The 16,399-nt window shown below is 41.3% G+C and overlaps 1 protein-coding gene across 11 annotated transcripts in view; it reads right to left on the bottom strand.

Moving 5' to 3' along the window:
• Positions 1–11,910, bottom strand: part of TRMT11 (tRNA methyltransferase 11 homolog) — a 42,885-nt gene extending 30,975 nt beyond the window's left edge. For 4 of the 11 annotated variants that reach the window (XM_036317290.1, XM_036317298.1, XM_036317291.1 and 1 more), the window contains exons 1-6: positions 11,805–11,910; positions 4,975–5,040; positions 3,796–3,869; positions 1,833–1,914; positions 1,654–1,746; positions 787–921 (exon numbers count right to left, since the gene is read on the bottom strand). In XM_036317290.1, the coding sequence (XP_036173183.1) occupies positions 787–921; positions 1,654–1,746; positions 1,833–1,914; positions 3,796–3,869; positions 4,975–5,040; positions 11,805–11,876 (522 nt within the window). In that variant the 5' untranslated portion in view covers positions 11,877–11,910. Of the gene's footprint in view, positions 1–786; positions 922–1,653; positions 1,747–1,832; positions 1,915–3,323; positions 3,439–3,795; positions 3,870–4,279; positions 4,502–4,974; positions 5,041–5,411; positions 5,458–9,116; positions 9,149–11,804 lie in introns of those variants that run through there. The other 7 variants (XM_036317297.1, XM_036317293.1, XM_036317299.1 and 4 more) reach the window with 7 other exon arrangements.
• Positions 11,911–16,399: the final 4,489 nt, after the last annotated feature.

The raw sequence follows: 16,399 nt of genomic DNA, 5'->3' as shown, positions 1-16,399 counted from the left end.
CTTTTCAAACCAAATCTGAATTGAATTTGAATGCAATTATTGCAGGGGCTTGTGGTGAGTAAGCTTTATCCATCTTTTTTTTCTTCTAAATAATATTCTGTAACAAAAGCCACAGCTTCCACTCACCCACTGAGAGCCTCCAGGAAGTGGACAGAACTACTCTCCAGTAATTTCATTTCTTTTCAGAATGGAAACCTAGGCTGGAGAGCTCTGCAAATGGGGTCCCTCAGCTACCAGAGCACTCGGCCCTCGCTCAGCTTTACTGAGAAAGCAGTTCAGACTGTCTGACAATTAAAACATGGTGTTAATGTTTTCAGGTACACGCCTCCTACCTAGGCCCTAAATCTCTAGAAAAACAAGCAAACCAAGGGGGGGGGGGGGGGGCGGGGAACGAACAACCAGCCAACCAGCCAACCAACCAGCCAGCCAACCAGCCAGCCAACCAGCCAGCCAACCAGCCAGCCAACCAACCAGCCAGCCAACCAGCCAGCAAGCCAACCAACCAGCCAACCAACCAGCCAACCAACCAGCCAACCAACCAGCCAACCAGCCAACCAGCCAACCAGCCAGCCAGCCAACCAACCAACCAACCAACCAGCCAACCAGCCAACCAGCCAACCAGCCAACCAGCCAACCACATAACCACATATTTTTCACTGACTTTAATTCATACAGTTCTGGCTCTTCAGCTGCTATCAAGTTCTACATCTAGAGTTAAATAAAAAGGCCCAGAATTTAGCTTTGAAAGAAAATAAACTTAAATAGGTAAAAAGAACATTTCCTTACCCATCTACCAAAATAAATATTATGTGGATTCTCAGGAATGCAGTTGGGGTCCAAACCATAATCCTCCAAAACAGAGAATATATGCTGTGGCTTCTTTAAATTTACTTTTCCTTCAAATGGCAGAAACTCAAGAGCCTACAAAATAAAAGTAATTCCAATGTCCTATAAAAATTTAAAAGGAAAAATAGTGCTTATATAATAATACCTATCTTATAAGTTTTGTATTAGGATTTAATGAGACAAAACATGAAACATACTTAGCACACAATGTGCTACAAAATAAACACTTAATAAACACTGGAATTATTATATAACAGGGGTTAGACCAGCCGTGGGCAAACTACAGCCCGCGGGCCGAATCCGGCCCGTTTGAAATGAATAAAACTAAAAAAAAAAAAAAAAGACCATACCCTTTTATGTAATGATGTTTACTTTGAATTTATATTAGTTCACACAAACACTCCATCCATGCTTTTGTTCCGGCCCTCTGGTCCAGTTTAAGAACCCACTGTGGCCCTCGAGTCAAAAAGTTTGCCCACCCCTGGGTCAGACTATATATATACATACACACACATACACACATATATATATATATATATACATACACATATATATATATATATAATATATTTTATTAATTAGTTACAGAGAGGAAGGGAGAGGGACAGAGTCAGAAACATCGATGAGAGAGAAACATCAATCAGCTGCCTCCTGCACACCCCCAACTAGGGATGTGCCCTTGACCGGAATTGAACCTGAGACCCCTCAGTCCGCAGGCCGATGCTCTATCCACGGATCCAAACCGGTTAGGGCGGGGTTAGACTATATTAATTTCACAGGTTTTTTGGTTTTGCTAAATTCACTTACATCTATTCGTTTGACTTTTTCTTCTTGTGTCAATGTTTTATTGAATGTGTGAATCTTTATTTTATATGTAGAATCTGAATGTAGAAATGGAACCTGAAATAAAAGCAGAGACGTTCTTCAGGCTTAGGAATTCTACAGTATCTGCAGACAGATACATGACGCCACACTTCGCTACGCACCATCTTCTCCACGGGGTAGTTTCTGAGAGAACTATACAGCTCTTCTGGAGATTTCCCATGACCCCACAGCTCAAATATGGACCTAGGAAATAAACGATCAGCACTAACCGCAGGTAAGAGATCAGTTCACACAGTAATGTGTCACAATGATTTCACTAGTTCTTTATGCTCATTCCACTAAAACAAGTATTGCCTATGTTTCCTGAGCTATCAATGAGAGTATGTATCCAGAAACAAATATAGCTTATGTCCAAATCACACATAGGAATTGAACTTTACACATAAGGAGATGAATTTATCATAAATCACAAATGATGTAGTAAAATCACTTAAGTTATTTTAGTAAATGGGTGAAAAGCTGCAGGAAATCCAATTTTTCCCAGTGTCTTCTCCATAAAACAAAAAAGAAAAATGACCAGATAAAAATGTTACTATTAATATTTAGCTATTACTTAGTAACATTTAGTAACTAGCAATTACTTTTATAACTATTACAGAAATTCTTACATTAAAAAATATTCTTAAGCTCCCATATATTTCTAGCAACATTGAAACAATTACAAGCAAGATTTCATTGCAACCAGTGAAATAGTTCTTAGAATTAGTTGAAAGAGAACTCAATCTACATATTAGCACAGTTATGTGTATCTAAATTTAAACTACTTCATAATTGTAATTAACAATGCCATTAGAATTGAGATTATCTTTTGAAAATGAATTCCTCCTTTCCTTTGTATTGAATTTATAGAAAGAGGACCTCTACAGTAATTCTGCACTTACACAGCTATCACTTAAGGAGTGACCTCAGCTATACAAAACATACAGAAAATAAAAAACAGCCACGGAAATTATTATATTCTATTATATAATCATTACACAATTGTTAATTGTACCATTTATGAAATATATGCATCAGAAGATATGAGCTTTAAAGGAAGTGTACAAGTTCTTGGTCCTCAAGCAGCTACTTTAAACCTAATGAACCACATCTTTGGAAATCAAACATCTTTGAGAGCCATAACTTTTAATATGCTAATCTAAAGAAGTAACTAATTAAGGATGGGTTTCTTAGTTATGCTTCCATTGTCTAGTCATTTTTATTAAATACATTAGGCCCATTAACAAGCTTTATAGTTTAAGAGATTAGAGGTAGTACTGTGATGAATTTAACTAAATATTGGTTTATAGTCTACTCAATATTGCCAACCATGTTAATAAAACTAGGTATATATAAATTCATATTTGCACTGCAGTATTAAATGTTATTTTTAAGGAAAGAAGGCATTCAGTAATCTGCCAAAATGTTCAGAAAACAAAGCAACTCAAACATAAGTTGGTCCAATTTTAAGATGAATGTTGAAAATACAGTTTAACTTTCAAACCCCAAAGTAGAAAATTTTCTAATAAAAAAAGAAACAAAAGGAAAAAACAGAAAATGCCAACGATAAATTCTAGAAAACACTCAAGTAGGATAAACAGTGTAATTCATACCAAATTACGATAATCAGAACTCCTCTAAAAACTAAAACAGAAAAACTTATTTCATGGCAGTCCTCACTTTTTGTCATCTTACATTCACCAATCTGCTCATCCAACTAAAAACCATCTACAAGAAAAACAGTTTAGATTTTTGGTTATAATTAAGTGTGGCATTTACCCTATGTAATAGCATAGCATTTACATCTTATACCATACTTCTGCTTAATATAGAAGTTTTAAAAAATTATTCTGAACTAAGTGTTTCTGCATTTCACACTGAGATTCTTTCACTGTTTTAGCAGGTAACTCTCCTCTGTCCCCCCAGCCCCATCCAGTGGCAAATGCAGGTAACTGCAGGCTAAATTGACCTCCCCCCAACAACCAACCACTTCTACTTTCTGCCAATATAGCAAAAAGTAGGGCAGAGTATTTATGAGAAGTGTTGTATACACTGATGCAGAAGAACATTATAAGTTTTCCTTACTTGGCACACACTGTCCGTTTCATTAAGTTTCTGGCAATATCTTCAGAGGGAATAGTAAGTATCCAAAAAGGAGACTGAAAGAAAAAAACAAAATACAACTTACTTCAAATGGGCTTTATGGCCTCATATGCTTTTACTCAAGAAGTCAATAAGGAGATATTCCTATTTGCTACTTTTAGACAATATGTGATCTGACTCTAACCAAAATTAACATTGTTCTAATAGTAAAAAAAGTAAATCATTTTAATAAAATATTATTGTATAATATCAGAATGATACTGTTATAATTAACCTAGTTATTAATAACAGGAAAGGAACAAAAGGGCAGGCCAAATATTATAGGCAAGTCATTGGGCAGCTCTGCCAGGAAGCTGCAGTTCAAACCTCCTCAGAGAGCTACCAGTCCACTCCCCACAGATTGCTGGGGAAGGAACTGGACAGGTGGGAGAATAGGTGCTTGGGGTGGCATTAGGAAGGTACTTGCCTGTCAGTGGCCAGAGTAGGCGTGGCCACTGTAAACACAGGAAGATTTTTGAGATATTTAATCCCCTAAACAAAGGCGTTTGCTCTCTTGGTTTTTTCCTGGTTTCTCTTGGTTGACTCCTGGCTCGAATCCTGCTTCTTGTATTTGCGCACATGGCCCATGCGGACCCCACACACAATGGACTAATGGACTGCAACCAGCCTGATGCTAAACTGGACCCGACTGCAATATGGAACAGAAACTCTAGACATTGAACTGCTTTAGCTCTACTGAATCCCCAGCTACACTAAGGGAAATGGGACTTAGGAAACACAGAGATGTAATTCCACACAAGTAACATTCATTCATCCTCTTGTGCAAGACTCAGAAAATTCCTTTTCCCGAGATATCATAAGGATCCACCACCAGCACTCAGTGGAGAAAGGGATATCCTACTGCCACCGGTAACAAGAACATTTTTATAAGTGACTCTATAAATGACAATACTAGCAAATTTAAGGTTATTTAAACTTCAGATTAATTTTGTAGTTGCTCTCTTATGTAGTTTGACAAAATAATTAATGCATATAAAATCCCAAAGTATAATCTTGAATTTTTTTTAATTTTATAACTTTAACATTTGCAGTTCTTCTCTTTAAATCCAAGGTTCTATTTATATTATGTATGATTTACTGAAAAATATAAATTCAACTTACCTTTCCATAAGTTTCCTGATTATTAGTGAACTGACCTCCAAAAAGTGAAAGCAAAGACTTTATTTCCTATATTGAAAATATTATAGAGAGAACACATTTTAATACAGAGAATGCAAAATGTATTAAAAGACATAAATACAATACAATTAAAAATGAAAAGAGTGGGCCCTGGCTGGTTTGGCTCAGTGGTTAGTATAGGCCCTCAAATGGAAGGATCACAAGTTTGATTCCCAGGCAAGGGTAGGTATCTCGGTTGCAGGTTCCCCAGCCCCCGGAGTGGTGAATGTGGGAGGCAACCAATCAACATGTCTCTCTCATGTGGATGTTTCTCTCCCTCCCCCTCCCTCCCTCCCTTCCACTCTCTCTAGAAATTAATGGAAAAAATAATCTCAGGTGAGGATTTAAAAAAAAATGAAAAGAGTGGGTTGAAGACCTACCTAAAGCATTTAAAATTCAATACCTCACAAATTACATCTCCAGGTTCTAAAAAAAAAATTTAGAGTCACAAATAGTAAGTCATTTCTGAGAAATTTTATACAATACAATTGCTAAAAGATCTGATCAGAAATTGTCCTAATTTTGAAAAGAAAAAAAAGCACAGATTACAAGAACTACAGATTAGTAAAACTGATACTAGAGCAATAAAAATAAATTACATAGATGATTTGAGAATGTTCAGAAAAGAAATAACATGTTTGCAAACATGTTTAAGATTCTCTTTTCTTCTCTTTGAATTGTAATAGCATAAAGATTTTCCTCCTTGGCATCAGTCTTGCAAACTTTTCAATAAGAAACAATATACTTTAGGCTGAATATTTTGGGTGGTTTTCAATTCTATCAGTTTAAAATAAGGCTAACATATACATTTTATGAATATATGGCTTTTTCCATATTTTGGGTTTCTTTATGAGTCACAATAAGTAGGGTTACTATATCCAGAGAGATGACATTTTTATGGCTTCTTACAGTTTATATGCCAAAATACTTTCTTAAAGGGTTGTCCTAAATTATAAGGTAAGAGTATTGATTTCACTTCACTACTTCTCAACTGGCTGTTGTACCATTATTGTGTCAATTGATTAAAAAAATGGTACTTTTAATGTATTTTAATTTTTTTATTACTAGCATAGTATTGTTAATATATTTGTTTACAAGCCATATTTGGAACCATTCTTTCTCTAGAAACTAAAATAACTAGTGATGTATTAATTTGTGATTAAAAGACCAACAATTTTACCAAATAACAGGCAAAAGTGACAAGAGTCCCATTGCAAATTAACTTTGCTATCCTGCTCAGTTAATCAGATGACTATATATATGTTGAATTAAGAAAAATAAAAAATAAAAATAAATGATTAACTAGGGAGCATCACTGTGAATTTATTAAGCACAAATTATGGTAAGTTAATATTTAACCTAGTAACTGAAATGTGAGGTGTAAACATTGAGTGTTCTTAAAGAAGCAAAGCAAAATATATATATAAGTTATATTAGAGGACAAGGGAGGAAAAGACTATTTCAGTTTTAGAAGAAAAGTTTCAATGGTGGCTGACTTCCAGTGATGGAAAACTGGGTAATTCAGATTAAGTCTTCTGCTGAGAACTAGAAAAACCTGGCATCTGCTAGAGGCATGGAGAGATTACAAGAATCGTCAAACCAAGATCTGGGAGAGGACGACCGCCCAAGGTGCAGCCACAGGCTTCCCGGGAGATTTACCGACCTTCACATCAGCTGTGAAGGCAGGTAGCCCTTTGGACAGCTTAATGAAGAGAGAGGGACAAAAAGAGAATAGGGCCACCCAATGGGGAGGAAAGGAGGCTAATAAACCACCCAGTTTAAACTGGAATCCCCAAAACCTACAAACCCCAGGAGTACCTGTGAATCAGAACAGAAACAAAACTGAACGCCTGAAAAGGAGCTCAAGTGATCCTAGATTGTTATGACCCTGTGTGCTACCTTCTTCTTCAAGGGCTTACATCATCCTGGGCCTCATGTTTTATTTCTTCAAATAAATTTACAGATACAACATTTGGCACATATTTAAAAAATAACCCAGTACACATATGAAAAAGAACCCGGGGGGGGGGGGGGGGAGCGGGGAGCCATACATCATAGAAACAGACCTACAGGGCCCTTTTAGCAGTCACATACTTTAACAGAATTGTGCTTTCTATGTTAAAGGGAATAAAAGACAAAATCAAGAATTTTGGCAGAGGATCAAAACTATTAAAAAAGGAAAGTGACAATAAACAAATACGTAGGTAAGTTAAATGAATATTGGCTATATGAAATAAATAGATTGAAGATTGAGAAAGATCCGCCCTAACCGGTTTGGCTCAGTGGATAGAGCATCGGCCTGCGGACTGAAGGGTCTCAGGTTCGATTCCAGTCAAGTATGTACCTTGGTTGAGGGCACGTCCCCAGTGGGGAGTGTGCAGGAGGCAGCTGATCGATGTTTCTCTCCCATCAATGTTTCTGACTCTCTCTCCCTCTCCCTTCCACTCTGTAGAAAATCAATAAAATATATTTAAAAAAAAAAAAAAAAGGAAAGATCCAAATTAGATAAAAATGGATTACAGGCCAAAGCAGGAAAACAGAAGGCATCATTCAGGGAATGATGGGGAATCAGATTTGGCTGCATTGTGTGTGTGTGGGGGGGGGGGGGGGGGGGGGCAGGGGGGTTGGGGTGCCATGAGTCCCAGACTAAGGGGTGTCAGCCTTAGGACAATCTATAATAATAAAAGCGTAATATGCTAATTAGACTGGACGTCCTTCCTTCCATCAAAGCCACAGTGGGTGGGGGCCGCAGCAGAGGCACCCAGTCATGGTGGTGGCAGGCGGGGGCCAGGACCAAGGCCCTTGCACGAATTTCGTGCATCAGGCCTCTAGTGAGGATATAAACCTTGGGAGATTAAACTAAGAAGAATTAAAGTAGGAAGAAACAGGTAAAATCACCAAGTACCAGAAATGCTATATATATTGATTGATTGATTTTAGAGAGAGAAAGAGGAAGGGAGAGGGAGAGAGAGAAACATCGAAGAGAGAAACATCGAACGGCTGCCTCCTGCACACCCTACTGGAGATTGAGCCAACAACCCGGGCATGTGCCCTGTCCTGGAATCAAACCAGTGACCTCAGTGCATGGGACTAGGCTCAACCAACTGAGCCACACTGGCCAGGGCAGGGACGCTATTTTCTAAGACTGCAGCCTAACCACACCCTTCTCAAAGCATTGCCTGACCACAGGCACTCACCCTGCGGCCTCAGTCTAGTTCCACTCCAGTATTCCTCTAAGTCAGTGATGGCGAACCTATGACACACGTGTCAGAGATGACAAGCGAACTCATTTTTTGGTTGATTTCTCTTTGTTAAATGGCATTTAAATATATAAAATAAATATCAAAAATATAAATCGTTGTTTTACTATGGTTGCAAATATCAAAAAATGTCTATATGTGTCACGGCACCAGAGTTAAGTTAGGGTTTTTCAAAATGCTGACACGCCGAGCTCAAAAGGTTTGCCATCCCTGATCTAAGTGGTATCCTTCCTTTGGTACTCCAGAATTACCTTTTTATTGCACAAATGATTACTAGTCACTTCCTGGCTTAAAAAGAAAAAAACACTTTGTCACTTCCTGACTTAAAAAGGAAAAAAGAGTCAATGGCTCCCATTTAACTTAAAATTAAATCCAATGGTTACAAAACACTCCAAAATCCGGTTCCTACCCTCATCTCTATCCTCACTGCCTACTGGTCATCCTCCCTCCCCACACCTCCCATGTGCCAGGTCACCATAATCACCTACCCTGCCTACGAATACTTGCTATCGATTCTCATGGAAGTGGGCTTTCCAGCTCTCTTCGCCCACAGAACATCTCCTATATCAATTAAGATCTAGCCGAAACCGGTTTGGCTCAGTGGATAGAGCGTCAACCTGCGGACTGAGAGGTCCTGGGTTTGATTCCGGTCAAGGGCATGTACCTTGGTTGCGGGCACATCCCCAGTGGGAGATGTGTGGGAGGCAACTGATCCATGTTTCTCTCTCATCGATGTTTCTGACTCTCTGTTTCCCTTCCTCTCTGTAAAAAATCAATAAAATATATATATATTTTAAAAAAAGATCTAATTAAAGTACTACTCACTCAATGAAACTCTATGCCAGGGGTGGGCAAACTTTTTGACTCGAGGGCCACAATGGGTTCTTAAACTGGATGGGAGGGCCGGAACAAAAGCATGGATGGAGTGTTTGTGTGAACTAATATAAATTCAAAGTAAACATCATTACATAAAAGGATACGGTCTTTTTTTTTTCCAGTTTTATTCATTTCAAAGGGGCCGGATCCGGCCCGCGGGCCGTGGTTTGCCCACGGCTGCTCTATGCCCTTGCACCCCCGTCTCGCCCATACACCCTCCCAGCAGAACATTAATTCTGAATGACACAATCTGTCTTATTAAGTCCTGAGGCCAGTAAGTTGAGCACAACCGAAGAAAATCACAGAACCTGGCAAAATTACAAACGCAGGCTCTTCGCCCTCGGCCGAGTGGTCCGCACTGCTCCGACACCCGCATTCTTCTCTCCTCAACTGTGTAACTGGCCAGCTCCCTGTTTTGCTCTCAAAGGTTATTCCAAAGTTTACTGTTTCCCTCAATTTCTCGGTAAACCTGCTGTGTTCCCCATCTCTCAAGTAAATAGCCTTGACTCACCCACTACCTGGAAAGCAGGCCTTGGGGCAGCTACCCCACACCCATCCCTTGCCCACTCTTCATTTCTACTGAAAGACCAACACCTCCTCCACCTGTGACTTTATATCCATTTCCCCGTCTCCTCAGCCTATTAACTAGCCCATCTCTGGGGGAAGGGGTCCTCCCTTGACCCTAGATCAGTGATGGTGAACCTTTTGAGCTCGGCATGTCAGCATTTTGAAAAACCCTAACTTAACTCTGGTGCCGTGTCACATATAGAAATTTTTTGATATTTGCAACCATAGTAAAACAAAGACTTGTATTTTTGATATATATTTTATATATTTAAATGCCATTTAACAAAGAAATATCAACCCAAAAAATGAGTTCGCCATCACTGCCCTAGGTCCCTCAAACTATTAACCAATCTTAGGTTCCCTTCTTATGCTCCATCAAGCTCTAGTTAAGAGCACTATTCTATCTTTCCTTCCTCATCTTTTGTGACCATTAAGCCAAGCAATCCAACCCCACCCCCACCCCCCAAAAAAACCTACACAACAGCTAGAGCAAAATTCCTAAAATTTCATCCTTCAGTTTTCTGTGGCCTCTCACCCTTCCTGTTGTGACACTTGCCTATCTTCACGGCCTTCTCTTCTCGCTTCTCCTTAATATGTCCAAGCACCTGTATTTGGCTCACCATTCTTCTGACACTACGCTTTCTCTGAAAAATTTCATTTTCTCTCCTAGTATTCCTATGCAGAAGACTCCCAAATATTTACTACCGGTCCAGACCATTCTATCATGGCCTATGCATACTCATGCATGTATTCACTGCCTTCTGGTCATCTCCACTTGATGTTTTACGTTATACAAGCACATTAAATTCAGCACAGCCAAAACTTAAAGCTTACATCTGGCTATGCTCTCTATGTTAATAAATAAAGACACCCTTATGTCCACCCCAAGACTCATCCTTGATTGATCCTTCCTTCTCTCCCGCCCCCCACTCCCACCCCTATTCAATTGACTATCCAGCCCTGATCATTTCATCACCTATGTTGCCGGTCTAGTCCATCCTCTTACCCCTCGCCCTAGTTCAGGCCTTCTTACTCCATTAACAAGGCTACTCCAACAGACTCCTAACTGGTCTGATTCTAGACTTACTCCCCTCAGATCTATCCTCTGCGCTGCTGCCAAAGTGCCTTTAATAAAGGGAAAGTCTGACTCTGATTCCCCCGCTTCCTGACTTAACGTTCTTCAATCAATTCCCCTTCCAAGCTCCCCAGTGCTGAAGGCTTTGGGTCTCTAGTCCCTTTCCACCTCTCCTGTCCTCTTCTTATCACTCTCAGCTGCGTATTCTGTAATCCGGTAATAAGAATAGCGTGTAATTCTAATTTACTTATTTCTCTTCTTGGCCTGGTTAGCTGCTACTCATCCCTCAGTTGCTATTCATGGAAACCATCTCAAAGGCGCCCCCCCCCCCACACACACACACACTCAGGTGGATTGGATTCCCTTTCTATATGTTCTCCTATTTCTCTGCGCATCTCTCTAGCACTGCACTTACACCGTTACTTCAAAACACTGTATTGATGCATCTGCTCAGCCCTTGACGTAAGCGGCAAGCTGCTTGCGGGTGGACACTACCTTTGTCACCATCGCGTCCCCAGCGTCCTGCATACTCAATCGCGGGCACTCTGAGCGTGTCTCGTGAATGAATGAATGAATAACACGCTTCCCCGACTTCTCCATCAACTAAGCTGCACCACCCCCGCCGCCACCCGCTCCCCCCGAGTGCGCCCGGCCCGTCTGAGACGGAGACGCCGCACCGACCCCGCTGTCGGCCGGCTCCCCTCGCCCACGGGGAGCTCCGGGTTAGAGGACCGTCCCGTTCGCCCGCCCGCCCGCCCACCTCCGGCCCCGGCCCCGGCCCCGGGGAGAGGGAGGAGTGAAACGCCGGCGGGGCGGGAAGGTCTGTGTCGGACCCCTCTCACGCACACCCTGCACCGCGGGGCTGGGAGGCGCGATGCCCGACGAGCACGCCCCCCTGCACCCCTGCGTGCTCGGCTGCGCGGCTCCCGCCCCCCCGCACCCCACCCACCGCGCCGCCCCCGGAGTCGGAAGTTGTGGAGGGTCCGCAGGCTCACCGGCAGGCGGAACTCCAGGTGCTCCTGCGCCATGAGCAGCAGGTACCGATTCAGGGAGCACGGCAGCGCCATAGCGGCCGCCAGTGGTGCGCATGCGCCGCCCCGCGCGGTGTTCCTCCCCCCTCCCCCCGCCCCTTCCACCCCCCCAGAGTCGTTTCCGCCGAAGCGGGGCCTGGAGGGCCGGAAGCGGAAGCTCCGAGGGGCGGGCGCAGTCCCGGGATCCTCACCCTGCGGCGCGGGAGGAGCTGTCGCTGCGGCGCGCCCTCAGGCGGAGGCCCTGAGTGGGCGTAGCCGGGAGGCGCTGTGTCCGGGGCTGGTGGCGGGGAGACCGGCGGCCCCGCGCCCTCCCGCCGGGGCGCCCCGCCAGTCGCTCTGCACCTTTCTCAAACCCGGTTCCCGGAAGCGGTTCTGAAACGTCCGCTCCTCGCGCAGACTTCTCTGACCCTCCAGGCTCTGGGACTGACTGCCCTGAACCACTCACTCAGCATTTCCTATACTTCCTGCATTTTTGCAATAACCTTTTAAGGATACATGCTTTGTAAGCCAATTGTAGTAAACTCTGGAGGACCAAGAACATCACTCGTGTTCATTCCGTACCTCAGAGAAAGCAACACAATGTCCTCCTCGGTGTAAGCACCAATCACTTCGAGGTTGTGACGTTAGACCGCCCTGACCGCAGCCAACCGTGTGTTAAAACCATGATGGAAGCTGCTTCCAGCTGTTCGCTCTAGCACATTCGCCGTAGCAGTCAGCACATACAAGTTTTAATAATTTGCATGTTAAGGTGTATGTGCTGTTGCTTTTGAGCGCACGGGATCCTTCATTGGGAGCTATTCTGCATGCCACTGTAGTGAGGTGCAAAGTACAACAGGGTCGGTATCCTACATCTGCGCATCCTGTGCCAAGAAGGTAGCTGATGCTTAGCTCGTGATTAAGAACATAAGCTGTGGTGTTAATCTTAGGTCCAGACCTCGGTTCCACTATTTACCAACTGTATGTTTGTAAACAAATGTCTTAGCCTCTCTTATCTCACGTAAAAATACTGCCTCCTTCAAGGGATTGTTAGGACCCAGCGAAGTGATGTACATAAAGTGTTTAATGTAATACCTGGCGTATTGTATGGGGCTGATAAATGGCATTCAAGGAGATATTTCTTCTCTTAAGAAATTAACCCTGCACAGGCAGGCCATTAGGGTTAGTGTGAAACTACCTTTGAGGGACTCACAGCCTGGCCTGTCCAATGTTTTTCCAGTTTACTAGAGTAGTTAAGGAACCACAGAAGAGTTTGGACTTTGGAAGCTGGTGTTCAAACTAGAATCTAGAAACTTACATTTTTTTTTTTTTTTTGTACTGAATGAGGCAAGGAGGTCCATTGTCTGTCTTCTGGGAACTTACCCAAAGCTGGATCCCTGCTTCATCCACCAGGGCTGAACTCTAAGAGACTTGGCTCCTCCCGTGAGAATCACTGTTGTTCAAGCATGGAAGCCTCTGGTACAGACTGTTGATTATTTAAAAAACCAGACACGTTGCTGGGAGGTAAGGACCGGGAATTGGAGAATGTTGTGTCGTGTTATGATTATAACAAACCACTACAGTGTTGAGACTAGTAGCACAGAGTCAGTGAAGAAAGGAAATGAGCAGAGTTAAGTTTCCAACAGCAGTTGTCATGTGTAATGTCAACACTGCTCATGCATCTGTATCAGATGGAGCATCTAACACCTGAAAAGGGATTGGGTATCACAGAGAACCACAGGGATTTGTGCGCCAATGAGAGGGAGAAAATGTGTCTTCCTATTAGTTACTAAAATAGAAGATTTTTGCAATGAGTAAAAAACAAGGGGGCTTTTGAACAGTTTGGAGAATAAAATTTTATTGGGAGAAATTATATAAGAACTATGGAACAGACGAGTCTCCAGCATCATCAAGCTTAATGGAGAGGATTCAGGAAGAGAAGGAGAGGACAGCAGGTGCTCTCGGGCAGCAGACCTGAACAAGCTGGGACTCTGAGGCACCAACTCAAACTTAAGCAGCTGCAGTTGATTTAAGTATGACTCTGCTCCTTGAGGTTAAACTCCCAACTAGAAGTGGAGCAAAGTAGATCTTGTCCTTTGGTCAAAAGACTCTCCAGAGCAAATCTGAAGCCCTAATTGCAATTTCAGCCCACTAATTTCTTACCTGTGAAACAGGTTCTGCAGAGAAAAAATGTGAATGACAATGGGCTGGAGATTCAGTCTTCTCTCATAGTCATTCTTAAACTCTAGTGCTGCCACAATTCAAATAATCAAGGGCCATACATTTCCAGGCAAATGTAAGATTCAGCCTGACTGAGCGAAACTGTTCTGCTGCTGGCTGAAATAGAAAGTTTTCCAAAAAGAAGCCTAACCCAGGGCCTGCCAAAATTAGGGATGCCTTTGCTCTTTGGGCCAGTCCTTAATTTTACTTAATTTGATTCTTTTGTTTACAATGAGACTGAGATTGCAAGGTACCAAGTTTATTTAAGCTGAATCAGAGATGTTTTTTATACAGGGTGGGGCAAAAGTAGATTTATAGTGAGTACATGAAAAAGTTTATTCTTATTTATTAATTATTGTACTATTTTTCATATGAACAATTGTAAATCTACTTTTGTCCCATCCTGTATTATATTGCTAGAATAAAAGCTAATTCATAAAAATTAGCATACTTTTTTTAAAAAATATATATTTTATTGATTTTTTACAGAGAGGAGGGGAGAGAGATAGAGAGCTAGAAACATCGATGAGAGAGAAGCATCGATCAGCTGCCTCCTGCACACCCCCTACTGGGGATGTGCCCGCAACCAAGGCACATGCCCTTGACTGGAATCGAACCTGAGACCCTTCAGTCCGCAGGCCGACTGGACGCTCTATCCACTGAGCCAAACAGGTCAGGGCAACATACTTTTTTTTAGAATTATTTTAAGTTCGATACTACTTAAAACATTTTAAAACAGGTTTTGAAATAGCTTTGTGTTGAGCTAATGTTATAGATAGTTAGAGAGTTACCAAATTCTTAAACTACTGAAAAGGCTGTGTAAGTTTTAATTGCAATTATTTCATTATCAATCTTTACAAGTAAAATAAAACTGACCTAAAAGTGTGAGGTTCCAAGGGTTTTTCCACAAAGAAGAAAAGCGTACTGTGAGAGTATAAACTTATATGAATTAAATCAACTGGCTAATCACATTCTTAAAAAATATGTTTTCATTGATTTCAGAGAGAGGAAGGGTGAGGGAGAGAGAGATAGAAACATCAATGAAGAGAATCATCAATTGGCTGCCTCCTGCATGTCCCCAACGAGGGATCAAGCCCGCAACCCGGGAATGTGCCTTGACCAGGAATAGAACCATGACCACCTGGTTCATGGGTCGATGCTCAGCCACTAAGCTACACCAGCCAGGCATACATTTTTTAAAAGGTTCATAAGTCACTGAAAATTCCATAAGTACTACATGTTATTACCATAATTGTCAATTATGTCATTGCAAGTTCACATAGTACAACATGAAGCACATGCTGAATATTCCTTTTCTGCATCTGGTCATATTTGAACTGATTTATATAAACTTGTAGCTGCTAATCTATGTAGGTGCTCAGCAAGCTACTTAACAAAGCAGTGCTCAAAAACTTGTTAATCTAATTTTGAGAGTCCATGACCCCTACTCCTGAATTCCTCTCTCCACCTCTGGTGAATAAAATGGAATTCAGGCATTCATGTCAATTGTAAAGTAAATTATAATGGAAGCAGAACACAAGAAAAAGTACATTTGGGTCTCAACCTAAAGTTCCACTGTCTTCCTGCCTAACATTGAGTGTTAAATACTCAATTCTACTGCCACCTGCTCTCAAAAGTGTTTCCCTCTCCACAGCCTCTTCTGTAGACCTTATAGCACTTAACACATTTAATTGTAATCACTGGTTTTAGCCACTGAAGGCAGTCCTTTCCCACTTCTATATTTGCTGATCTTGGCAATGGCTAATACACGTTGAATGCTCAGTAAATGTTTGCTGAATGAATGAATATAATCCTTACATTCCTAACATCAATATTTTAATTCTTATGTTCATTTATATTCAAGTACATAGTACTAATACACACTGGCACAATGTAGGATTAGCTTTCGGTACCTGCTATTCTTCATTCACATAGTGATATTATTAATATAGATTAGCAACAAAAGGCAATTCCTAAATAAATATGTCTCATAAAATAATACATCAATAAAGTTAATATTGTGTTATTAACATACATTTTCTCATCCAAGACAGTCTCTCTCTACTTTCAAACCAGGATGTTTCCATGATTAAAACTAGATATAATTACTTTTCAATTCTAATTTTCCTTTGGCACAGCAAACAAACCATAAAACAGCAGTTTCTGCCTATTTTAATAAATTAATGTAACTATTTTATCTTTATTTCCCACATATGTTCTTACAGGTAAAATTCCATTACAGTGAATTCTCTTAGATAGCCAAATTGATTGTTATTGCATTTATATATTATACAGATTTCAGGACTAATTTATTACACAAATGCTAGGCTTCAAGAAGTAAAAGCCAACATCTGAAATCTGAG

This window comes from Myotis myotis, unplaced genomic scaffold, assembly GCF_014108235.1.
Source record: "Myotis myotis isolate mMyoMyo1 unplaced genomic scaffold, mMyoMyo1.p scaffold_m19_p_7, whole genome shotgun sequence".
Classification (NCBI taxonomy): Eukaryota; Metazoa; Chordata; class Mammalia; order Chiroptera; family Vespertilionidae; genus Myotis; species Myotis myotis.
Note: the sequence above shows the minus strand (reverse complement) of the source record. Positions and strands in the feature narration are given on the sequence as shown.